The sequence below is a fragment of the Crocodylus siamensis genome, chromosome 14 (assembly GCF_052110815.1).
Source record: "Crocodylus siamensis isolate JL-2025a chromosome 14, ASM5211081v1, whole genome shotgun sequence".
NCBI classification, from domain to species: Eukaryota; Metazoa; Chordata; order Crocodylia; family Crocodylidae; genus Crocodylus; species Crocodylus siamensis.
The window spans coordinates 15,428,232-15,455,390 of NC_143408.1; the positions used below are offsets into that span (position 1 = coordinate 15,428,232).

General features: G+C 48.3%; 1 protein-coding gene across 2 annotated transcripts in view; it reads right to left on the minus strand.

The window, feature by feature from the left end:
* Nucleotides 1–24,274, minus strand: part of EI24 (EI24 autophagy associated transmembrane protein) — a 37,987-nt gene extending 13,713 nt beyond the window's left edge. The window contains exons 1-3 of one of the 2 annotated variants that reach the window (XM_090027345.1): nt 24,140–24,274; nt 11,117–11,264; nt 2,316–2,461 (exon numbers count right to left, since the gene is read on the minus strand). In XM_090027345.1, the coding sequence (XP_089883471.1) occupies nt 2,316–2,461; nt 11,117–11,158 (188 nt within the window). In that variant the 5' untranslated portion in view covers nt 11,159–11,264; nt 24,140–24,274. Of the gene's footprint in view, nt 1–2,315; nt 2,462–11,116; nt 11,265–21,463; nt 21,588–24,139 lie in introns of those variants that run through there. The other variant, XM_090027346.1, reaches the window with a different exon arrangement.
* Between the last annotated feature and the right edge of the window lie 2,885 nt (nt 24,275–27,159).

A 27,159-nucleotide genomic window follows, 5' to 3' on the forward strand; every position in this document is an offset into this window, starting at 1 on the left:
CATGTATTATTGAAATTCCTTCTCTCTCATACTTTAGATGCATATTTCCAAGTTGTCTACTACATTAGTAAGATTCCAACTGAATTCCAGTAACAGAATTGAAGTCTGAAGCACCGTAATTTTAGAGGGTGTGTATCTGTGTGCATACTCGTAATATATGCTCAATCAAACATACCAGTAAATTTCCCACAGAAGGAAGAAGATTAAGACTGGATATCAGGAAGATCATGTAACTAATGCCAATTTCCAAACAAGTGGAAAATGGGATTAGAGTTTGTAGCTGTAATTCTGGATAAAAGAATGTACAGGGCTCTTGTAATTATCTCAAAAAACAAGAATTAGAAACCCCAGAAATTCAAAGTTAAAGTTGCATTTAAAATCAGAACAAGTGTGGAAATACAAAGCGATAATACCTATTAGTTATAATATTTGTAATCTCAAGACAGAATATTTAATCGCATTAAAATTTAAACCTTTTTTGCACATGCTAACACTAGGGGGAAAAAACCTTCAAAATAGCCAATCCATGAAATTTCAGAGACCTTTAACTTCTGCAGTCATTCCAGACAAAAGAAGTGTCTCACACAAGGTGCTAAACATGTCTCTAGACATTAATTTAGACCAGTTAGTTGAAACTGATTTTAAGATGTTAACTCCTGCTTCAGTGCAAAAATCAATTCAATATTAATTAGCACATTGAGACAAATACTGTCATAATTTGGGGCTAAGGTTCTATTTTTATCTCCAGTGGAAATATGTTTAGTGATATCCTTTTAACCTTCAGCAGATATCTTCCCAGATGTTTTCCTAGATCCTTGAAAAGGAATGACTGGAAAATAACTGCTGTTGTACATGCTCTACACAGGACTGCAAGAGGCCCGCAGATCAAATTAGAGGTATGAGAGCAAAGCTGTATAGGAAGAGCTTTTTTCCAAGATCCCATAACAGAACAGCCAGAGAAGATAAGAATTGCAAAACTGGATCAGGCTGGTAATCCATGTGGTCAGTATCCCGTCTGTACAAGTGGTCCATCCCAGAAGCTTCTGGTAACCATCACCTTAATAAACCTTTAAACTTTAGGATGTGTCCCTCATTATCCATATACAATTGCTGAATCTCACTAAGCTGTTAGCCTCAATGAGACATCGTGGCAGTCAGTTCCTTTAACAAATTTTCTATCTATTACTCTTAGATTTCAATGAAAGTTCACTAATAAATGCAGTTACACTTGTAAACTATTTTCAAACATATTTCAGAGACTTACTGGCTTTCAGGTTACAGGTTCTTAAAGATATGGGCATAGTTTCATAGTTCGTTGGGTCAGAAGGGACCTGAGCAGATCATCAAGTCCGACCCCCTGCCATAGGCAGGAAAGGACGCTGTGGTCAAACAACCCTGGCAGGGTGATTATCTAGCCTCCTTCTGAAGACCCCCAGGGTAGGAGCCAGCACCACTTCCCTTGGGAGTTGGTTCCAGATCCTAGCCGCCCTGACAGTGAAGTAGCACTTCCTGATGTCCAGCCTGAACCTACTCTCAGTCAACTTATGGCCATTATTCCTAGTTACTCCTGGTAGTGCTCGGGGGAACAGGGTCTCTCCCAAATGTTTTGGGGGTATTTCATTTGGGTATTTTTACCCAAATGCATGAAAATTTTCACACTTGCAGACAGAAGTAGCAGTCTACATGCCTTAAATCCATACCTATCTCAAATTACCTCTTACCTGGACTCAACTGAAATAATGCACATTTATGGCAGGAAAAACTGCTTTGCAACTACATTGTTCCAAGTTTCATGCAGATTTCAAACTTTTGCCACTCATTTGAGACCTCTGAGACTAGAAATAGATTAACTGGGTAAAACACACATCGGCCCTTGTCCCGCCCTTGGGGGTGTGGGACAAAGGGTGGTCTGATCTCCTTCTCCACTTTCCCCACAATGCTGGGTGTTCTGCTACCTAGCGTGGGTCTGGGGCAGAGGGGAACATCAGGTGTTCTCCTTGCCCAGCCAGCCTGGGGCTCGCTGCACAGGGAAGCACTTTTCCCCCCCGCCACAGTGCGGGTTTGGGGCAGTTCGGAAAGTGCCACAAGGTAACAGATGACTGCTGCAATAAAGTGGCAGAGACCTTTTGCTGTGCCCCTGATTTCCCTGCCATGTGAAAATTTTTAAGGTAGCACAAATGAGAAATCAGACAACGTCTGTTGCTACCTGAGATCCAAATCATTACGTTTCTAAATGATTTTCTGTCCTCTGTAGGTGGCAGACAGAGTCCACAAGCAAATTCTCAAGCATTTGACACTCATGCTCATGTACTCACTTCTCCTGCTTTTTCTCATCACTCTGTGCTCTCCTCTGGGCAAGTGCACTGCTTGCTCTCTTTTTTCTCTGCTCTTCCCTTTTCTGCTGGATCCGGGCATCCAGCTTAGAGATTGTGCAGATCCCCCAGATGGAGTCCTTAATTCCCTGCAGACATAAAGAAGCAACACATATCATCTCAACTTACTCCAAAAGGAAACGTTAAAATGACTGTTTTCACTTAAAAAATCATCTTTATACAAGTTACCTGTATTATTAGTAAGTTATCTGTATTATTGGTATAATTCTAGATAATGGAAACTGAAGGAATTTTACAAATCTGTTTCTGTACAATTCATTCAATTGGGAACAGTGAAAAAAACAGGATTGTTTTTCTGATAATACTAAAATGATGCTCTAGGCTACAAATGCTGCAGGGCAAAGTATGAATTACAAAATAAATTTAAATGCAATGAAAATTAATTCCAGGTAAACATTTCCTGAATTGGCAGCCTTTGAAAAAATAACAAAAATCTCCATTTTAGAGAACTAAGCTGTCCAGTACTCCCTTTCAGTGTAAATCTCTCTACTTAAGATAGGTTTGAGAAAAGACAGCTGCAAAGTGCTGATGATGTGCATGATGGTTTAAGAATGTAAGGCAGTACGGGCATTTATAAACATGCTCGGGGGGGTGCTTTAATTGGCACAGTTCCAAGAGCCCTGCTAATTAAAAGTGCCCAGAGTGTCACGTGCATCAGCGACCCTGTGCTGAAAAATGGCAGTGGGACACTTTGAACAAAAGCTTGAACAAACTTCAGTTAAAAGCACCCCACCACCATTTTTCAGTGCAGGGACACTGATACACACGACACTGGAGTCTGCTGGAGCGCAGTAATCACCATACTCCAGCAGACCCGATTACTGGGATTCCAGCGCGTCAGAGCAGCCTCCCTGCAGGTGTACAGGAGGAGCCTTATGGTTCCTTTGCCAAGGAGCTTATAGTCTTGTATAGATAGATAATTTGGGGAAGAAAGCATATTGTAGTAGTGGGATAAATAAACAAGGAAATGGAGAATGCTCCTGGGAGAGTCATTTTGGCACATATTAAAAGTGTTTTGCTTCTATGGTATTCCAGTTTTAAATGCAACTTTGACCAGGTTCAACAGTGGGAACAGAGTGCCCTTAGAGAGACTGATGGTGGAATAAGAGGTTACAGTTGAGAGTCTGAAGTAGAAAATAGATCTGGAAACAGAAACGGCATAGGTCAGAGTTCAATCCCCTGGCTGTTGCGGCCCTGCGTTATATAATCCTTTTACAAACTAATCAAGCTCTACCTTAACATTAGTTAGGTTTTCTTGTCCTCACTACTCCTATAGTAAAGCTGTTCCAAAACACCATTCTCTTAATGGTTAGAAACCTCGTAATTTCCAGCCTAATTTTATTCCTCATCACCTTATACCCCCTAGTTCTTGTGTCAACACTGTCCTTTAGCTTAATTCATTCTTCCAAAGAACTTGATTTCAAAGGAAGACAGCGAGGTTGCCAGGCACATCTTGGCCTCCTGTCCTATGTTCCCTTTAACTCCCACTGTTCTCTCACACAGGCACTTGCGTGATTGCCAATGACACTCCTCAGGCAGGACAGGAGGCCTACACTGCCAGCTTCAGCCAAAGTTCAAATGCATCACCACAACCTAATTTCAGTGCCCCAGTGACCTAAAAGAATGAGTACTTCTGACATCTTAAAAAAGGATGTTAAAAAGCAAGTTGTCTTTCTGTCTTCTTGTTGACTCCCCATTATTTACAAACCACTCCCATTCCCATTTTTTCTTTGTCCATTTTCTCTTATTTGCAAAAACAGAAAAAAATTTCAGTCCTTCTATTTTTTTAATGAATTATGTTCACACTACATATAAGGCCAATAAAATAATTACTGACAAACATTTAGGATGTACAAGGCATTTCTGGCCTGACAGTAAATTGGGATTTGGGGTTTATACTACTTGAGAGCATCATCTACAGGTTCCCCTCGCTTTATGCAGGTTCTGTATATGCAAATTTGCTCTTATGCGATGATCTTTTTTATACTCAAAATTAGTTATATGCAAGGTAAATTCACTCTTATGCCATCAGCAGCAGGTAAGCGTGGGGAGAGGGGAAAGGGCCAGGGGGGCAGATCAAGGCCCCAGCGGTGAGGGAGGGAGCAGGGCACAGGCAGGAGCAGGGGCTGGGGTGAGTGGGGCCTCGATCTGCTCCCCCGCTGCTGGTGAGGGAGGGAGTGGGGCTGGGGTAAGTGCTTCACTGCTGGGGCTGGGCTGGGTTGGGGCTGGGGCCAGGGGCTGCACCGAGCGCTTCCCAGCAGGGGGCAGCGGCGGCAGCACTGGAAAGAAGGCTGGGGGGGAGCCTGCAGCTACCCCAAAATTCACTGTAGCCCCCCAACCACCCACCCAGCGCCGCTGCCCACCCTGAGCGCAGCCTGGCCCAGACTCCTGCCAGGAAGAGCTTGGCACCGCCCCGACGCCAGCAGACTTACCCACTGCAAATGCAGTTGAGATCTTGGAATGTATCCCTATGTATCCCTATTTGTTACCTTGTAAAGTGGGTTCCCTTTATTCGAATCTGAGTTATACACAGTTTTTCAGGAATGCACCTACCACATAAAGCAAGGGGAACCTGTAGTTACAAAACCAGTGCAGCAGCATCACCTCCTCATTAGCCAAACCCACATCTGGTAGAAGTGGAGCAGCAAAGGTGCAGTAGGTGGGGTCTGCTGCATGGAGTATCTGCAGCAGTATGCCTGACCTTTCTTTGACAGACAATTCCCCTTCACATCTTACAAAATATCCACCTCTGGTATTCTATAGTATTCTTAAATGATTACTGCTGCCTAAAGGGGAGCTTCTGTTTATCAACTTTATACTTAATGCAGAAGAGCATTAACACCTACAATATAATGCAAGAGGTAGCTCAATCAACTGGAACCCGTCGTTCTTTACAGAGTATGGTTTCTGCTTTGTTCTTTGATGGTTGTTCTTTGATGATTGCCCAGTCCGATCTGCAAGTAACTGTCCCGCCCACAGACAGAGCATACCTATGCGCTAGCAATGCTCTGAATCTGAGCCACAAATTCTTTCCTCCTCTGACACCAGTCATCACAAAACCTGATCCAGTCCACCTCGCAGCGCCTCACTCCATCTGCAAGCCGACTCTGCCAACCAAAGCAGCATTCTGCACTCCTTTCCCAATCATCCACAGAGATTCCAGAGGATACCAAGTCATCTTTGCAAGCACCCCAAAATCTTTGCAGCAGTCTGCTTCTTTCTAGGCCCTTCGCGAACTTCAGAGTACAGCACATTCACACTTTCACATTTGTCACCCGGTCCTGCCATCTTATTTGAAGAATTTTATGCAGGCATCTGATATGAAAGCTGTTTAGTCTTCTGGTATGTTGGAGTAGGTCATTTATGTTTCTAAGCCATATAGAAGACTGGAAAAACACATCTCATAAATATGGATTTTCACCTTAGTTGACAGTTTGTTATTGTTTCAGGCTCTATCTTGCAAAAGACCAAAGTTTCTGGCTGCTTTGTCAATTCTACTAGCAAACTCAGCACCAAGATCCACAATCCTGGCAAACAGTAGAGCCAAAGTAGAAGAACTGGTCAACAACATCCAGACGACTACCATCTCTAGGATGATATCTGAAACTGGTTCCAGTGAGCCTTGGTGCGTGATAACAGTCTCCAGGCTTATTGCTAGCCCAAAAATTTTAAATGAGTCAGAGAACTTGGTAATGAGATGTTGTAGGGTGCGGCAGAGCACTTGCAGTGCCTGCCACTTCAAGGGTTGAGTCAAGCAGCCAGCAGGTGCTTGATTGCAGCAGCCATTTCAAAACACTGGCTGCCTATATAAATACAGCAGTTTGCAGAAGGCAGAAATATCACCTCGCTGTGCTGCAGCAGGAACAACGAGGAGGTAAGGGCAAGAGCTAATGGGGATGGCTAGGAATCTCTTGGTTCTGGGTACAACCTAAAACTGCACTCTTATGATCACCTTCACCTTCGTCTTGGCTAGCTCCGGAACTGGGTACAGCCCTGACTGACTAACAGTGGTCAAAAGCTTTTGTTAAATCCATAAAAGCCATGTATAGTGGGATACACTTCCTCTGCACTTGTCCTGTAGTTGTCTTACAGAGGAGACCGTATCTATGATGGACCTTTCCAAGCACAAGCCACCCTGGTTCTCAGGACAGATTCTCTCAGCTAATGTCCAAGTAAAAGAATACAGCTTAAGATTTTTCCCATGATGCTGAGACGAGAGATACGTCTGTGGTTATTACAGTCACTTCTGTCTCCTTTGTTTTTATAAAGTTGGATGAAATGAGCATCCTTGAAATCTTGAGGCAGTTTCTTCCTTCTATCGGAGTAGGAGTACCTCGTGCAATCTTTGCAGCAAGTCTTTGTTTGCACATTCCCAAATTTCAGCAGGTCAAGTCAGATCCTGAAGCTTTGTTATTTGGAATCTTTTTTGATGCACTGCTCAAGTTCCTTTAGTGTAGGTTTGGCATTCAGTGAAGACATAGCTTCAAACCCAGGCAATTCATCTAGCACAGGTTGGTCTGCTACAGACTCCCTTGAGTATATCATTCCATAGTGTTCACTCCACCTCTCCAGCTGCTTCCCTTTATCCAGGGGTGGGCAATTATTTCAGCTGGAGGACTGCTTAACAAGCTTTGGTTAGCTGTTGAGGGCCGCAAGGGTAGCCTCACCCTGACAGGTGCCTGGCTCCTTGGTTGCAGTCTTGGGACTCAAAATCCCATCCCTAACCCCTGACCTGTACCACCAGAAATCCCTCCCCTTGCCCCCAGAAGTACTCCTTTTGGGAGGGGGGTTTGTCATCTTGGAACCAGAAAAAAAACGAACTATATACTAAAAACCAAGCATCTACTATAACATATTTTATTTCAAAAAAAAAATTTTGTCCTGGTGTGTGTGTGCTTGCATAGTGTATATAGAGGTGATTGCATAATAGCTTAAAATGAAGTTTTACTCTTGTATATTGTGTGGGGGAAAGGGGAGATGTGGCCAGGTGTGGAGGAGCGGGTATAGGGTTTGTGTGGGACGTGGAGTTTTGGGGAGGTATGAGGGGGTGGGTAAGGGATTTCTGGGGGGATGTGTGGGTGGTTATGGGGGGATGTGGGAGGATTGGGTGTGTGGATGGGAAGGGTCTGTATGGTGGGTGTAGCTGGGGGTGCGGGTGTGTGTGTATAGTCGGGTGTGCATGTGGATCCCCCACTCCAAACGTCCCTCCTCTGCGCATAGCCCCTGCTGCCAACAGATAGCAGGCCCTTGGAGCACTCACAGCCTGCAGCAGGAGGAGCCCCCTGGCAGCGCACAGTCCCGGCGAGTCCCAGGACTGAACATGACTGGGCTGCCGGCTCCAATGCATGGGGCTTACATGCAGTTCTGGGTTCTCTGCCCAAGTCCTGTGCCGCCAGGGGGTGCGCCATGTAATGAAGCTGGCAGTGCAGGTCATGGGGCTTGGCCAGGGCAGCAGGGAGAAAGGAGGAGCCAGCCCAGCTACATAGTGCAGAGCTTCCCACTGTCCCCCATGACCTGCACGTGGCAGTGACAGAGCCAGGCTGCCGGCTCCATCATGCAAAGCTCCCTCCGGAAGGAGAGCAGGTCGAGCTCCCCACAGAGGAGAGCAGCTTGGGCAGAAAACCTGGGAACTGTATGTCAGCCCTGGGGAGCCCTGCATGATAAAGCCTGGTGGACCCTGCACCCCATCTGCCTGGGCTCTGCACTTCTTCTGCCACGCCCTGGGCTTCCACTGGCCCCAGCCGACCCTAGGGTACCAGCGCAAGGCCTGTGCTCCTGCCCAGCTGCTGCTTCCCTCCCATCTGCCCACTTGCTGCCACTTCCCCTCCCCTGCACGCTGTCACTTGCCCTGCCCACCACTGCCACTTCCTTACCTGCAGGCCAGAGTCAGGGCCTTCCTGTGGGTGAAGGTGGGAGCACAGCATGGAGTGCCCCAGCAGGAGAGAGCAGGGCTCGGCCCCACGCTAACACAATAGGAGCAGCATGAGGCCAGGCCAGATAGAGTAAATTTATAGGCACTTGCCTGGCGGGCTGCATCTGGCCTGTAGACCATATTTTGCCTGCCCCTATCATACACCCTCAGTAGTGATGCAATCATGTTAAATTCACTAATGTTTGTGAAACACATGGAGCATGCCAAAGGAAAGGTACCAGAGATGAGGAAAGTATTACATTTAAGCAAAGTCTTATTATAGTTAAAAATCAATTAGTGGACTCATTAAAAGCACATTAATAGACTCTATAATGTTAATTTTTGTCGAAGGAGAGTTTGCTATGGTATCATTAGTGCTACAGTTCAAGAAAAAACCTGCGCGCTTTATAGTAACTGTGTCTATGGGACCCCTAACTCAGAATACAACTAAATTACAACCTCTACCAGGATTATGACTGCTTCTTAGTAACTATACCAATGACAAATTGATTCTCTTTCTCATCAGCTTACATAGTAAAGATGCACCAATATATCAGTGCCATATCGGAGCAGCACTAATAAAAGGAAAATTGACATTATCAGCTATCAGCATTTTTGACTGGTGTAGCCGTTAATGTCACCAATAAATATAATGCACCTTATCACCCCTAGACATTGCATGCATGCGCACAGCCACAGCATGCACATGACTAGGAATCCAGCTGGGCAGCATGGAGAAAAACACCTTGCATGTAACTCTATGGAGGGGAAGGAGTGTGAGGGAGGACAGGAGCATGGGTGGGGGACAGATCAAGGCCCCCATGGTGGAGCTGGGGTGCTGCCCAGCCAGGGCAGTGAATGGGATCCTGGGGCCAGGGCGGGGAGCAGGACAGAGCCACAGGTGGCTAATCCAGGTGTGGGGGACAGGGCTGTGGCTCTCCAATGCTGTGTGCACCCTCAGGGATGGCATGGGGGTGCATGTGCCCCCCTGGATTTGTGTGCAGGGCAGAGGCAGGCTGCCTGCTGTGGGCTCGGGGCCTTCTGCCCTGCTGCCTTTGCCCTGGGAGCCATGGGTCCCCTGCCCATCCAGTAGCAGTGGCGGCAGCAAGTTTTGCCTCCCACTTCTAGATGGGCAGGGGACAGCTGGCCAACACACAGCTTTCAAGGCAAAAGTAGCAGGGCGGAGAGCTCTGAGCCCACAGTGGGAAGCCTGCCTCCACCCTTGCTCCGCTCCTAAGAGTGTCACCGTGCTTCAAAATGATTTTGGCAGCACTTGAAATAAAGTTAATTTTACAAGCTTTAGTTCAAGCATCCCTGCCGCCATTTTAAAGCACCAGGATGAGCTGCCCACAGCTCCGTCCTGCTCCATACCCCCGGGTTCCATTCACTGCCCTTGCTGGGGGCCCCTGACCCGCTCCCTCCGTCAATGTGGGGGCCTTGATCTGCCCCACCACACCCCTTCCCTCCCCCATGCCACTACCCCTCCAGAGACTTACCTGCAGGGAACTGCTTTCCACACTACAAAGCTATTCTCCTCTAAATTGATTATCAGACCAGTATCGGCCAATATGCTTGGTTAATAATCAGATGGTTAATAACTGGCCAAGAAAATCTTTATTGTGCACCTCTATTACATAGCATTATTTTACTTGCCAAAATGCTAGCCTGTAAATATGTGGTTTGATCAAAAAGTTCTAAGACTTGATGGTCGGGGTACTGTTCATCAGGAATTTGTACCCAGTGGTCAAACAATCGATCAGGCCTTTTATAAAGAGGTTTTGATTCGATTGAGGGATAAAGTTAGAAGAAACCGCCGTGAGCTGTGTGAAAATGGTTGACGGTTTCTGCACCATGACAATGCTCCTTCACACACTGCTGTCTCCATTCAAGAATTTTTGGCTGAAAAAAACATTCCTGCGATACTACACCCTCCATATTCACCTGACCTTGCCCCATGTGATTTCTTTGCTGTTCCCAAAAATCAAAATGAAGCTGAAAGGAAGGAGACTTGATGACATTCCAACCATCCATAAGAATGTGAAAGTGGAACTCAAAAAACTCACCGTTGAAGACTTCCAGCATTGCTCTGAAAGTGACATGAATGTTGGGACAAGTGCATATCATCTAGGCGAGATTACTTTGAAGGGGACAGCTCATAAAAATGTTGTTTGTACACTATTCTTTAAAATAAAGGCTAAGTCTTGGAACTTTTTGATCAACCCTCGTATTTCCTTTGGGAGACAAAATACACTATGCTAAGTGGACACAGAGTAATTCCAGGTTTAGGTCCCTTTTACACTGGAGAAGATACTACTAGGTTAGGGAAATTTACCTGTCACATTGGTCTCTCAAAACCAAACCATTCAGACTTGCAATACATGTAGGATCCAGCATTCCCCACTATTCTATACCCTTGCAGAAAAGTAGCACAGTATAGGAGCAGGTTACCTAAACTACAGAACTTAACTACATTGGGGAACTGCAGTTCAAACACAGTGATGTAACCACTAACCAGGTCTGTCAATACAATAGTCTCTGCTAGATATGTTCTGAATTCCTGCTGATAATCAAATTAAGATACTTTTGGAGCACCCTCACGACCCAATTCTTAATCCATTCTTGGATACCTGAAAAGGAAGAGATGAAGCCTATAAGAATAGGCTGTCATCTCACTGACTATTCATAACAGATTATATCAATGGAACCTATGTCTGCTTTGCCTGAAACACAATGCAAAACACCTATGCAAAAGAACCTCAAACAAAAAAGAACCATGAAAATGATTTTGAACTCAAGAAACTGTAAGACTTACCCTGACAAGATCATGAAGGAAGGTTTTTACACTGTCTGCCATCTCTACCGCAGCATCCCCTCCAATTCCAAAAATATCAACTACAGGGACAAGGGAAGAGAAGAACCAAAATTGCTCTCATTGTGGAGAAGTAGGAGGTCGACAGAACCTGACAGAGAGGGAAAAAAACATTACCAGGCCTAATGTTAACAAAGATTTCCCAGTTTACACAGCTGTATGCAAAACAGAATTCAAAGTTAAACAGCAAAACAGAAGGTAGTATTTGCCCTCGCTACTGGGTCATTTAATACTTTTGCAGATACATCGACAATGAAAGAGTGGATACAGGGCCCCTAACATTTTAAAGATTGTAATATTCTGACTTAAAAGCTACTGAAATAATTTCCAGAGTACCTCTAGCCTTTGAGGAAGCCATATATCCTAAACAAGCTCCATTTGGTATAAAGCATAGCTACCCTCTGGTTAGTAGCACAGATGACCATAAGCACATCACCCTAATATTTTGTTCTCTGCTGTGAATCACCATCAAATACACACTCCAACTCAAAAACTCTACCTCGGTATATGAAACTCTCCATGGGGCTGGCTTCTTTCTTGCTGAGCAAATTATTTTTGTCTGGAAAGTAGGGATGTGAAAGGTTCAATGTTTAAATAAGAAGTATATTTTTACTAGTAATGCATTACTGGTTAACGTTTAGCATAGGATACAGTCTGGCAGGGAAGGGAAGCAATGCGGAGGAAAGCAGCAAGGCAGGCAGGGAGAAGCAAGAAGGAGGGGAGGGGTGGGGTAACAGGGATTAGTACACATAGCTAGTCTGCTCCTTCCTTCCCAGCCCCGCAGTGCCTGCAGTGGGCTGGGAAAGCTCCCCCGCGGTTTCATGTAGGCTCTTGTTGGGTGGGGTTTGCTGCCACTCCCTCACCCACCCCACCAAAAGGTCCATGGAAGTGGCTCTTGGCAGCAGCAGCAACTATGTCCCGCCAGGTCTGTATGCTGCCCTTGGCTCCCTGCATTAACGCGGGCAGGTGGCTGCAGCCCCTCCCCAGCAGCGGGGCAGCATGGGGCACACGCCGGCCTGGGACACCACACCTCCACCCCAGTCAGGACTAGGTATATATTATCAGCTAAACATTAACTGATATGATTAGAGGAGATTGATCAGATCATTTTTTTAACAATATTTACATCCCTGCTGGAAAGCTCTTGTCCACCAGAACAAATTACTGTCAACCAACAGGGGAAATCTACTGAGCTGGAAAGCCAACATATCACTAAAGCTGGACCTAGGCAAGGATATTCATTTCCACAAGAGAGAATGATTGTGGGCTTCTCCACATGCAGAACTGAACAGAAACATCCAAACTGGTATGAAGAAAAGCTAGTGATCGATGGGAAGTTGGGAGACAGCGACCACGAGCTGATCACCTTCACCATCCACCGTAAAGCTGGTAAGTCAGTCAGCAACACAGAAGTCCTTGACTTCAGGAAAACCAACTCTGACAAGCTCAGGAGGCTTGTCAGTGAGGACCTAAGGGACCATGACCCCAGGGAGAGGGGAGTTCAAGAAGAGTGGTTGCTCCTCAAGGGAGTGATCCTCAATGCACAAGCTAAGTCTATTCCATCTCAGAGGAAAGGCAGCAAGAGGACACAGCAGCCCCCCTGGCTCTCCAGGGACCTAGCAGACCTCCTGAGGCTAAAAAGAAAGGCCTACAAAGGATGGAGGATGGGATTCACCTCCAAGGAGGATTATTCTGCACTGGCCCAGTCCTGCAGGGAGCAAACCAGGAAAGCCAAGGCTGCAACTGAACTCCAACTAGCTTCAGGCATCAAGGACAATAAAAAGTCCTTTTTCAGATATGTGGGGAGCCGGAGAAAAAGCAAGGGCAACACTGGACCCCTGCTGAACCAGATGGGGCAACTGACACCCAGGAAAAAGCCAACCTATTAAATGGGTACTTTGCATCGGTCTTTCATCAGTCCCATGGGACGCCCATGCCCATTACAGGACAAGGAGGTCCGGGTAAGGGAGATCCCCTGCCCTCCATAAATGCTGACCTCGTGAAGGAACACCTTGAGAAGCTGGTTACCTTCAAGTCAGCCGGCCCTGACAATTTACACCCCAGGGTACTCAAGGAGCTGGAGAGCATCATATCCCAGCCCCTGGCACAGATCTCTGAAAACTCCTGGTGCTCTGGTGTAGTGCCCGAAGACTGGAAGAAAGCTAATGTGGTGCCTCTCCTCAAGAAAGGGAGGAAAGTGGATCCGGCTAATTATAGGCCTGACTTCTATCCCGAAGATCTTAGAAAAGTTTATTAAAGAGGCCATCCTTAATGGACTGGTCGACACCAACATCCTAAGGCATAGCCAGCATGGGTTTGTTGTGCGTAGGTCTTGCTTGACCAATCTCTTTTCCTTCTACAACCAGGTGACCTATCACCTGGACAAGGGAGAAGTGATTGATGTCATATATCTTGACTTCAAAAAAGCCTTCGATCTGGTATCCCATGATCACCTCTTGGCCAAACTGGCCAATTGTGGCCTTGGGTCCACCACGATCTGCTGGCTGGGAAATTGGCTCTGTGGTCGGACCCAGAGGATAGTAATTGATGGCAGTCACTCATTGTGGTGCCCTGTGACCAGTGGGGTCCCCCAAGGCTCTGTCCTTGGACCCACATTGTTCAACATCTTCATTAATGATGTGGACACTGGAGTCAGGAGTGGACTGGCCAAGTTCGCCGATGACACCAAACTTTGGGGAAAAGCATCCATGCCAGAACACAGGCGGGTGATCCAGGCTGACCTAGACAGGCTCAGCAAATGGGTGGAAGAGAACCTCATGGTGTTTAACACCGAAAAATGCAAGGTTCTCCACCTTGGGAAGAAAAACCTGCAGCATCCTTGTAGGCTCGGCAGTGCTATGCTGGCTAGCACTACGGAAGAAAGAGACTTGGGGGTCATCATTGACCACAAGATGAACATGAGTCTGCAATGTGATGCTGCGGCTAGTAAAGCGACCAAAACGCTGGCTTGCATCCATAGATGCTTCTCAAGCAAATCCTGGGACGTCATTCTCCCCTTGTACTCAGCCTTGGTGAGGCCGCTGCTGGAGTACTGCATCCAGTTTTAGGCTCCACAATTCAAAAGGATGTGGAGAAGCTTGAGAGTGTCCAGAGAAGAGCCATGCACATGATCAGAGGTCAGGAAAACAGACCTTACAATGACAGGCTGAGAGCCATCAGGCTCTTTAGCCTGGAAAAGCGTAGGCTCAGGGGTGATCTGATGGCCACCTATAAGTTTATCAGGGGTGACCACCAGGATCTGGGGGAACGTTTGTTCATCAGAGCGCCCCAAGGGATGACAAGGTCGAGCAGTCATAAACTACTGCAAGATCGTTTCAGGCTGGACTGAGGAAGAATTTCTTGGGCTGTTCTTGGGCTGACCCTGCCTCTAGGACAGTCAGGAGAGCGAGCTGGAGTTGGGGGGTGGGGAGGTGCCGTGGTGTGCCCGACACATCTCTCCCCTGGGTAAGAGGAGAAATGTGGGAACACACCAGGGGAGACATTGCTGCCGTGCCCCACCCGGGACACACTCCGTTCCCACCTTTCTAAGTACCCCTGGGGGTACTTGTACCCCGGGTTGACTGGTATAAGGAGAAGCTTAGACTTTAAAAATATTGGAAAATAAGCCATGGTCCTCAGCTGAACGCTTGTCAAATGCATCCTTTTCTCTGACTTGGGTTTTGCACACAGCTGTGTGCCGGCCTGGCAGAGCCCCGCGGCCCTGGCCCCAGAGGGGTGGGCAGGCAGCAGCAGAGGCGCAGTTCCTCAGCTGGGCTCTGGAGGAGTCCCAGCTAGAGTGCAGCATTGGTGGCCAGCAGCGCCCATGTCCACAGCTGGGCCTAGCCACACCGCAGCCGCAGGGCACAGCCCGGAGCAGGGCAGAGCCATGCTGTCCCTCAGGGGCTGAGGTGCTCACTGACTTTCTTCCTCTCACACTTGAGCAACTTCTTCCTTTGCTGCTGAGCCCTGCTTGTCCCTCACTCCCAGGCCCGTGAAGCCTCCGCCTAAGGCCGCGTGGTCAGGACCCCATGAAGACCTCCTTGGACCCGCTGTGGCGGGTGGGTTGGTAGCCAGGCAGCCCCTGCCAGGTGTGACACAGAACACCATTCAGCCCTGTGCGATGTGTGCAGCCGGCTGCGCTCGGGGGCAACCAGGGGCGCTGCAGCTTTATTACCCGAGCCCAGCAAACAACGGCTGCAGCTGGTTCCCCTTGTCCGTGAAGACCTATGTGGCTGCCCCACACTGAGGGGGCTCTGTGTGCTCCTGCTGGTAATATTAAAAACAAGAACAAAATATAAAGGGGTACATGAGCTGAAACTTTGAGACAGAAGGGGTTGTTTAAAAAGGTTGAAAACCCCTGCCTTTTACCATTGCCAAGGGTCCTTTACCCAAAAAGACCTAATCTAGCTCACATTTTAAAAAAATCCAGGTACTATAGGAGGTAAAGTGCAAGCCACAAATGACAGAGTGGTCAAGTGCTAGTCTGCATTATGGATTTATGAAGTGGTGTATAGGGAGGCAGATACAGGGGAATAAAGCCTAACATAGATATGCTGCACCAATAACAAAAGGGCACAAGATATGCCCTGACTTTAGTCTACATTGTAACTTATATTATGGACTACTGAAGAAAAGTGAAGCTGAAGACATAAGTCCAGACCAAACTGTACCATGAGAGTACCATACAACCAAGGAGGGAGCTGTGCGAACCTGTGAGAATTGAGCAGTCTATGTCCACAGGCAAGCCCATGTCCTAGGTTCACACTTCTTTTTAAAAACAGGGAGAGCTTGACTTGCCACTGGACAAGCCATTCATGCATCTCTGGTCTTAATATTACACCCCGTCACAGCAGCCTCAACATTTTAGTTGAGGTACGTGGTGACTCTTTTAAAACAGATTTATCTTGTGGGATAGTGAAAGAATGATCAATAAGAATGGTAACATTTTGACAAAAAAAACCCTTGGTGACAAATCTTAGTGTAAAATAGTTGAAGGGATCTAGTACTGGAATTAAAGCTTCTGAGCAGAAACAAAGCCCACTACTGAGGAACCAATACGGCATTTTCCTCTTCATCATGCATAGTCCAAAACAGCAACTCTGAAGTCTAGCAGCAAGCAATTAAACATCAAGTAACTGATGATCAACTGAACTCAGAATATTAAAACGCTCTGAAACTGTAAGTGGAATCCGAGTACACCCACCATTCTCCAGAAGCATGACCTCTACTTCAGACAGATAGTAAACTCCTTGGAACAGAAAACATTGAAAGCAAGTAAGTAACACTTCATCAACATTAAACACAGTTTTTACTTTTTCATCTGTGCAGGACCACCAAGATGTACAGCCATAGAAGTGATATAACACTCCTACATTCCTCTCACATTCCTACAATTTCAAGGGGTGTGTGCAGAATTTTAGGAGCAGTCTCAACAAATCGCAGTCCTCGACCAACACACTGCCATCAGTCAGGTGACCCAAACCCTGCCTTCTCTCACAACACACAGGTTTATCCAGAGCAGACAAATCACAGACCCTGGACGCATCTACACAGCAATCCAAAAGTGTTATTGCAACAGCAATCTGAAGGTGCCTTATGTAGCTAACATTAAACTACCTACCTGGAGAACAGTCTAATCACAGAAACATGGACTTCAGTGTGCCCTGCAGAGACGGAGATAAATAACTGGAAGCTGAAGCTTGCACTGCTGCACTACTGCTGCTGCCTGAGCTAGCAGGTTTGAACCTAGCTTGGGTGAGCTTATGTGAACTGTAATCACACTTTTGGATCATGGCATAAACATTCTTACTGCAGTGAACGAAGCAACAATGATGATGATGATATTACGTCCATATTTCTGAGTGCCAAAAACTCTAACAAGAGTAGAAGGTGAAAAAGCAGATGACGACTAGGCCATAATATGGAGTTAGGTTTCAGAGAGGGTATACCAGACCCCAAGTGCTGACAACTGATGTCTGTTAATATAAACATTTAACCAAACAAAGATCTGAAAAAATACTGTGCATGTAAAATAGCGTCATTACAGATCTGTGAGGCTATCAGCTCAGCATAAAGCATGAGATCTCAGCAGAGCTATGAAGGCTAAAGGACAGTTATGAAACATATAAAGACAATTCGTGCAGTGGCTGGGAAATCAAACTATATACTCTCTCTCCCTCTAATGAAATACACGAGCTGAAAAGTGACAATACGACAAATGCACACATTTTACTCCAAAAATATACTGTATCCTAAATAACCTCTGCCACACTCAGCAATTTTAACAGCACAGGTAAAAAGGAAGCATGCTGGATTTCTGACCTGTCAAAAAGAAGTCTATGTTATATATGGTTTTACAACAAGCTTCCAAGCAAAAGGTGTCATCAGTGTTAGGAGTCTGAGTAAGCCATCTCTGCCTCCAGCTGGAGGCTCAGGATAATGATCCACAGGTGACTGGCACTACATGCAAGAGTCCACAGAAGCAGGTTTATTATAAACTCATAAAAGCTGACATCAGAATTGTGTTTTAAATACTCAAAATATTTTCTTTTATGTCATAGGCTGTTAGTAGCACAGTGTGGCCCAACAATTATGGCACTGAATTGAGAGTCAGGGCCCTATTCTATTCCCAACTTTGTCACCAACTTGGTGCATGACCCAGGATAAAATTCTTCACACCTGTCTGTCTCAGTCTCCTTGTGTGTAACATGTTAATGCAGGGGTAGGCAAAATACAGCCCACTTTGGTCTGGCCCTCAGTAGGTCCTCTGGCCCTGCTAGGTGGCACTGGGGCACCCCTGTCTTGTGCCAGCCCGCAGCTCACCCTAGGATGCCTTGCCAACTCGGCATGGGACAGAGAAGTGTAGGGTGCAACGGTGCAGAGTAGCAACAATGGCAGGACTCCTAGTGAGGGTTCTGCATCCAGGGCCAGGAGCCGGTCTCCATGGAGCCCATGCATGGCCAGGTAGGGAGCTGCATCTAGGGCTGGGGGTCAGTCTCCACAGAGATTGGCCCCCAGCCCTGGACACAGCACCCTCCCTGGGACTTCTGCTACTGCCTCCTCACCGCTCTGCACCACTTTGGCCTACATCTAAGTAGCAGGGTAGTCTGTCTTCTCCTAAGGTAGACAGTGATCAGAATTTCCCACTGGCTCAAATCGCTAAAAATTGCTTAAACGTGCTGCTCTGTGGCTGCCACCACCCACCTGCAGGCTGCATGCCCAAGTCCAGGAGAGGGGACAGGCGAGGGAAGGGAAGCTAGGTTAAGTTCCTCCTGAGCCTTCAAGTCTCCTCTGCAGGACTTGTAGCCCTCCTTTCCCCTTCATGGATGCTGTGGCTCCCCAACAAGGCCTAATGGTTGTTTCCAGCTCTGGCCCAGGCCTATGCTGTCACTGCCCCAAGATCCTGGCCTCAGAAACAGCTCTGGGGAGCCATGTCAGCAGGGAGCTACATCTGCAGCCAGGATCATGGGGCGCCGACAGTCACACAGAAACTGTGCTTGTTGCAGGGGCATGCAGGCAGCGGATTGTGGCTCTGACCTGGCCCTGCGCTGTCATCGCCTCCCACCCCTGCCCTGTGATCCCAGCCTCGCCTGCCCCACCCGCTCCTGGACACACCGCCCAGAGCTGCATCCCACATAGGGAGTTCTGGTGGGTTGTTGTGATGGGAGGCGACGCTGACTTGGCCTGCAACAGCTCACCAGAACAGCCTATGTGACCCCTGGGCCCAACTAATTGTCCACCCCGAACTAATGACCCCTTCCTTCAAGAACTGCAAGCGCTACAAATGAAAAACACAACACTAAGTCGAGCTCCCACGTAGGGTCTAACGACTCACTAATTGCACCAAATGTTCCTGTGCCACCTTCAAGCTGAGAGACCTGCATTTCTCTTAGTTTCATAGTTTCTAGGGTCTGAAGGGACCTGAGCAGATCATCTAGTCCAACCCCTGCCATGGCAGGAAAGAATACTGGGGTCAAACAATCCCAGCAAGATGTTCATCTAACCTCCTCTTAACACCCCGGGGTAGGAGCCTGCACCACTTCTCTTGGAAGTTGGTTCCAGATCCTAGCTGCCCTGACGGTGAAGTAGCACCTCCTGATATCTAACCTAAACCTACCCTCTACCAGCTTGTGACCATTATTCCTGGTCACTCCTGGCGGTGCTCGGGAAAACAGTGACTCCCCCAATGCCTGCTGATCCCCCCTGACTAGTTTATAACAGGCCACAAGATCCCGCCTCAGCCTTCTCTTGTGGAGGCTGAACAGGTTCAGGTCCCGTAGCCTCTCCTCATAGGGCCTGCCCTGCTGCCCCCAATCATGAGAGTGGCTCTCCTCTGGACCCTCTCCATGCTGTCGACATCCCTCTTGAAGTGCGGCACCCAGAACCGGATGCAATACTCCAGCTGCGGCCTGACCAGTGCCGCATAGAGGGGGAGGATCACCTCCTTGGACCTGCTCGAGATGCATCTGTGGATGGATGACAAGGTGCGGTTGGCCTTCCTGACTGCATCCCCACACTACCAGCCCATGTTCATCTTGGAGTCAATGATGACCCCAAGATCCTTTTCCGCCTCCGTGCTGACAAGAGGGGAGTTCCCCAACCTGTAGGTATGGTGCCAGTTTTTCCTCCCCAGGTGCATCACCTTGTACTTGTCTGTGTTGAAACCCATCCTATTCTCATCTGCCCACCCTTGTAACCTGTCTAGGTCTGATTGTAGCCTGTTGCATCCTTCCAGTGTGCCCACATCCCCCCACATCTTAGTGTCATCAGCAAATTTGAACAGGGTGCTTTTTACCCCCTCGTCCAAATCACTGAGGAAAATGTTGAACAGTGCGGGCCCAAGGACCAAGCCCTGTGGGACCCCACTGCCCACGTCCTTCCAGGCTGAGAAGGACCCATCCACTATCACCCTCTGGGTCATAGTTGGCGACCCATTTGACTGTGTGGGTGTCTACACCACAGCCCCCCAGTTTCTTAATGAGAACGGGGTGAGAGACAGTGTCAAAAGCCTTCCGGAAGTCCAGGAAGACTATATCCACTGCTACCCCTGCAGCCAATGATCTGGTGATCTGATTGTAAAAGGCTGGTCTGACAGGACCTGCCACTGATGAACCCGTGTTGGTTGCCCCTAAGCATGCAGTCCCCTGCTGGCCCCTCCTGGATGTGTGCCAGCATGATTTCCTTGAACAGCTTGCCTAGGATCGAGGTGAGACTAACTGGCCTATAGTTTCCCGGGTCTTCTTTCCTGCCTTTTTTGAAGGGGAGGACCACATTGGCCCTCTTCCAGTCCTTCGGTACCTCACCAGAGCACCACGAGTGCTGGTAAAGCTGTGCCAGGGGACTTGCAATGACCTCGGCCAGTTCCTTTAGAACTCTAGGGTGGAGATCATCCGGACCGGCTGACTTGAATACGTCCAACCCCTCCAGAAGCTCCCTGACTAAATCCTTGCTAACCCGTGGCCCAGGTGTGCCTCCCCCGAGGCCCAAGGGGGGCCCACCAGGGAGGTGGCTGTTCTGGTCCCTACTTAGGAAGACGGAGGCAAAGTCATTAAACATGTTAGCTCTGCCGTCCGGTACGACGACCAAGTTTCCCAATGCGTCCTGCAAGGGCCCCACATTACCCAGGACCTTGTTTTTACCCCCTATGTATTTAAAAAAGGACTTCTTATTTTCCTTAATCTGGGAAGCTAGTCCCAGTTCCATCTCTGCCTTGGCCTTTGTAACTACCCCCCTACATCCCTGAGCAACTACTTAGGGCGGGGGTGTACCCTGGGGGTCCTCTGGAAGGCCACAGGCGTATGCAGTTGGCGCAGAGAAGCCGCTGGCACGTCCGATTTTGCTGACGTGCAGGGGATTCCCCACTGCTCGTCCGGCCGCCGGGGACCACCGACCGGAACGGTCGAAAACCCATCTCAGAGTATTTAATAGGTCTTGGTCCAGCAAACTAACTTGGCCCAGACTGTCCTGAACATCGGCCCGCTGCAACGATGCCATCTCCCTGGAGAGACAAGCTGCCTCCTCGCTCAGACTACCATCCTCCGGGCTAGAGCAGCGCCCGGCAGTGGCCCCATCCCGGCTGCGGCGGCCGGGACCGCGCGGGACGCCGCTAGCTCGTGCTCCACAGCCGGGCTCCGCCGCCGGGTGATGATGTGGCCGGCGGGAGCAGCCCGAGCCGCTCGCAGGACACCGCCGCAGCCCCGGGCGGGCTCCGCTGTCCCGGACCCTCCTCCCGCACACGGGGTCGCCACAGGCGCGAGTAACCGGCCTCCCGCCGCCCCGCGCAGGTCGCACCTGGACGGAGGCCGAGGAGGGAGGAAGGGAGGCCGGCGGGCGCTGTCCCGCTCCCCGGGACGCGTCGGTGGACTGAGGGCGGCGCGGACTCCGCCCCAGTGCGCAGGCGCCGCGGCCCCCCCCCCCGGCAGCCGACAGGGGGCGCCCAGCCGGCACAGCGCATGCGCAGCGCTCGCAGCACTCCTGGGTATTCGCCACGCATGTGCCTGTCGCCCGCGGAGGAGGAGGCGGGGCGCTGGCAGGCCCCGCCCCGCCAGTCAGCACTCGCCCCGCCCCGCGCGGATCCTGCTGCCGTTGATGTCGGTGGGGCTGGGCCGCGCCTCTGGCGGGGCCCAGGCGCTGAGGGCGGGCGGGCGCTGCGCCCTGACGCGGGTGAGCTCTCGGTGCGTACCGGCACTGCCTCCTGGCGCCACCCGCGCCCCGGGCAAGACGCGAGCCAGGCCGCCGGGCCAGGAGGTCGTGACTGGCGGGTGTGGTGTAAAGCGGGCTGGCGTTGAACTGATCTCACTGAACGACGTCAGTGCCGTGAGTCCGAGCGGTCTGTATCCCAGGCGTGGGGAGAAACCGCGGCCCGCACCCGTCCTCACTCCGGATCGTGCAGTGCTGGTCACTTGAAGTCGCGTGCTGTTCCCCTAACAGCTCAGCCACGCGCCGCGCTTATCCCTAGGAGAGACCTCTTTGCGCTGGGGCAGGGTGGAGCTGGCCCTCATGGTCGGATTCAGCAGAAGGGCGTGGGATGACTGGTCTCCCCCGTAAACCTCAAGGCCCTGTGCCCAATCCATCCACCGCAGCAAGTCAGACCTTCCCCCAATTTGCGTTGGCTTCCCACTACCCCTTGGTAGCAGGCAGCTCTGCATTCTCCAGCAAACCCCCAAATGCCACCACACCAGCTGTGGAGGTGTCAGAAAGGAGATGCCAAGCAAAGGTTCGGGGCCACATTTGGGGATTCAAAGCATAGAAAAAGAAATGGTGAGCCTTGAAGAAGTCTCAAAAGAGATTCACTGAACCGCAGCACTTCCTTGATAGCCAATATCAAGTTACATACAGCCTGTACAGCGAAAGAAGTTTTGACTTCTGGGGCTGTGGACAAATGTAACGCTGAACTGTTTCAAGAGGGTGGGTGCTTGGAGCATACATCAGCCAATTTGATGCAACTGTTTCATCCATCCATTCCTAGTCCCCAGTAAGTGAAGCTAATCATAATGCCCTGAATGAAACAGGTAATGTTGTAGTTTAGCTTCCACTTAAGTAGGAAAGAGCAGACAGATTGAACAGTTATAGTGGATCAGTTATAAAGTGTTATAATTTTAAAGTGTTTTCAATGTCCACAAAGCCTGCATATGACAAATATTGTAGGTAGCAGACACATCTAAGGCCCTAGTCATACAATTTTATCTCCATAACCATGTGTCAGTAGAGTCCCACTGAAGTTAAACAGGCTTTGTACTGCCAAATATGCAATTATAGAACACAGACCCAAATTTGGAACAAATTACCAAAATATATACAAGTCATTTTGGTTGTTATTCCCCCCTCCCCAATCCCTCCACCCCCAGGAGGCAGCTGGCCACAAAACTGAACTTATAAATACAAATATTATCTATACCAAAGTTTCTGCATTTTAACTCAACTTGAAGCTACTGCGAAAGGCGGTCTAATATGTGATTAGTGGTTTTACATATTTTGAGAAAAAATTAAAAAAGCAAGAGGTTGGTTTTGTTTTTTAGGGGTTTTTTCCTGTGACCCTTACATCCCGCTGCAAGGCTGCAGTCATCTACAAAGCCAGTGTTAATTTGCCTGAGCAAAATGCAGTGTATATCCAATTTGCTATCAGTTTCCCTCTCACAGCTTGATTAGCTGCTTTACAACAAACAACAAACTAGAGCCACAGCAAACAGCCTGTATATTACACTTGACAAATATTTCCTCCCTTGTACGGCACTCACAGATTCCAGAGCTGTTTGAATAGGACAGCAATAAGCACTTGCAAAATTTAGCTAAAATAATCCACTTGCCCTCTCAGAGGTCCCTAATCTAGTTGTTTTCCCAGACAACGTACTTTAGAGCTTTACAACTAATTCGGTTTTATCAGATGTGCAGTGTTCACCCCAAGGAAAGGGGAAGTACAGACATTCTTTGGCAGGATTGTAGCTATTAAGAGCTCTATAGGATGGACAGAATGAATGGTTTGTCAGCCAGAAGTCCAGTATATATATTTTTATATATGTCTGAAATGAGACCTTTACCTATTGTAAACTTTTATTACCACAACATTGAAAGAAACTGTCCTGCTGATTGTACCCTATGGTGGACAAAGTGATACACAAAACAGCATCTGAGCTTAGTCATGACACAACTCCTGCCTGTGTAATAGGGAAGATCATTACTGTCCTCTGACACTTACAGAGGACAAATACTGCATGTCCAACTTAACACACAGACATGGGCAAAATCAGCTCATGCCCCATCCAGCACCTGCTTCTATGCAGATGGCCCGGTCTTCTGATATACTTTTAAGGCACTGACACCATGTGCCCTCGCTCTGCCTATCACACAGCCCAGCTATTCTGTCTCCACCAGCGCCCTAGCATTTCCAGCAGCCAGAACCCGGCACCTCCCAGCCCAGTATAAACAGACTCCTAATTTGTGCCTCCCCTCCTCTGGGCTATAACTTACCTCCCGGAACCCTTCTGCCAACCTTTGCTGGGGTCTCCAGAGCAGTAAGTCTTTGTTTTCTAGTGCTCGATTAATGCCTTGCTCAGCTCCATAACATAGCAGCCCCCCAGTGCCAGGCCTTGAACATCTCCGCACAGAGCATGTCTCTGAGGAGCACACTGGGAAGTGTAGTCCCCAACCTATCCTGAATCATTACAAGGGATGCATGAGTTGACTAGAGAGCAGTCTGGGAAATGTAGTTCTTCTGGGTCAAGATGAACAGGTCTTCCCAGCTTCCCTTGAGTTACTAGAAAATTGACTTTATTGTGCAATTAAGATTAATAATGATGGATGATATTTTCAAAGGAAAAATATCCCCTTCTAAAGTTTGCATAAAAGCCTGTTGTCAAACACTCTATTAACCTGATTTGGAGGTCAACATTTAAACTGTAATAGTACACTAGTAGAAATGTTGGAAGGTTTTGATTTACTTAAAATGGAAGTAACTGTTTTTAAACAAGTAGTCTTTTCCAGCTCATGTTGCAGTACCTAGAACCTGTCAATGAAACTAATTCTAAACAGAAAAGTGAAACAGTCTGTCGGCTTCCACTGTCTAAGCAGAAAAACATCCAACAAGTAAATAGCATGTGGAAAACATGTGGTAGGTTTTTCAAATGGTTTAACTTCTGATCAGGCATGGCTATCCAGCTTCTGAGCAGTCAGGGGCCACACAAAGTGCCAGCCACGTTGCCAGGGATCCACTTGCCACACATGTGGCCTCCCAACCTTGGGCTCTCTCCTACCACAAGGGCAGCCCAATGCACCCCCTGCCAGGCTCCCTTCCCCCCTTCCCTGGCTATGTGGGCAGCCTAGCTCCCCTTCACTGCACAAGCAGCAGCCCCCTCCCCTCGCCTCCCAGCCCCACATGCTGCCCATCTGCAGTGCAGGCAACCAGCTCCTGCCTTTGTCATGTACAGCATGGGCACCCCTCCTGCTGTGCTGCCCCACTGCTAGGATCCAGGGGAGGAAGTAGAAGCCAGAGGAGGGAAGGTCAGCCTGGAGAATCCAGCTGCTGTGGCAGGAACAACAGTAGATAGAGAAGGGCGAGATAGTGGTGGCCTGACAGGAGCCCACAGACCGTATGCTATTCCGTTGGAGACAACATGTAACCCATGGGCCACCAGCTGGATAGCCCTAATTTAGTATGATGTTATTAGCATAAATTCACAAGGAAGTATGCTTCACCCAGCTGAGACTTGCATTTGTTAAAGCCTAAGTTTTTCAATCAACGATGCCCCTCTTAAAACATAAGAAAATAAATGTGGAATTGGGAAAGAGGCTGGAGGCAGGCCAGCACTACTGCCAGTGCTGCTGCCACTCCACCTGCCGTGTTTGACTGCAGGGTAGGCAAAGTCCCATGCCACCAAAGTCCTCTGGCTCAATGCACTGGATCTAATGACTCCATGGGCCAACTCCAGCATGCAGGGCATTTGTTACTGATTCTTGTTCTATCCCTTTGCTGTCTCCCCGGCCTCACCATCAGCCTCCAGTTGTGAGGATGTACACAGCATCCTCTGGAGGTACGATTTCATAGGGGCATTTGCCATAACTACTATAAACTTTCCATTTTGGAGTGCAGAGAACAAGTCTTAGTGAAAGATGTCATTTACACACCTGTGGTCTTCAGCACAATCCAGTTTCACGCTCTAGAGTCTAGAGGCTTCTGGCATTGACATCGCTTTCAACCTCCCAGCTTACTGTTTAGTTTCACTTTAACAGCGAGCTGCAAATTTAAATCAGGCACAAGTTTCCTAAGCCAGGCTGAGCGGTATTCTCTTCCAAGAGCTCTCGAGGAAAGCCTTGTACAGAACTGGCTTTACCTCAGGAAGACAGAGAGCCCAGACTAGGAAAGCTAGTGATTGGCTACAGAAGGTGAAGATGCAGCCAGAAACCTGGTGCTGTGGACTGTTGTTGGCAAATATGCCTCATCTAAGTACAGTATTTGTTGTAATTCATACTTACAAGTATTTCATCCCATTTCCTGCTCAATCTACACTCCAGTTTAATGCAGAATTAATTAGAGTCTAGTCCTGCCCTTCTATTCCAGTTGAAAACACTAGATCTGATTCTTTTTTCATATTGGCAAAATCCAAAGTACATCCACTGACATCTGTGGAGAAACAGTGGAGAAAGACAATCTGATGTCAAAATAAACAAAATGAAAGTAGTTTGACCTAACCGTGGCGATAACGTATTTGCAGTTCTCAAAAGCCTCTCTCTGAAGATCATAAAACATGAGTTTGGCATCCCGGTATGGAAGTACTGCTACAAATCTGTGGTAGTCAAGGAGTTCATTGTGCACAAGTGCAAAAAACTGCAGTTAGGCTGGAACAATCAAATACACAAATACAAATTTGGGAACGGTTGGGTAGACTGCCATGCAGCAGGCCAAATGTTGACTCTCTAGCTTAATATGGAGTGATAATGTCATTTGACTGGAAAAGAGCACTGCAGCCTGTCAAGTAGTCACCTGGTATGATCTGGGTCTGTATTACTGTAGGGTCCAGTATGTATGTGCCATCGGGAAGGTGTCCCCTGTGATGTGGCTGTCCACAGTTTCCTGCCATGACTTCATGGGATGCTTTGCTTGTTGGGAGCTGGAGCATGCTGACAGCTGCCTTCCAAGTGTTCCACCCTGGACATTAAAGGGGCTCCTCCTTTTCTTACACCCCTGCCTTTACTATATCAGTTAACAACAAGAAGTGAAAAGTCACTGCCGGTGAATGAATTAGTTTGTTATGTGGTGGATAAATCAAGCTTGCCCTGGTTCCACCCATACGGGGCTGTCGCCACTTGATGAAGCCAGCTACTTCTGGCCCCCAGGTGGTTAGGGTTTAACTGGAGACTTTCATCCTTGCACAGTTTCTTGCCCACAGGCCCTTGATGGCTAGCCACAGACGGGCCTTACTCTAGGCCTACTCAAGCTTATTCCAAACAAAATCCCTCAACAAAACATAGTCCCCAATAAGTTCCTGCCTGGA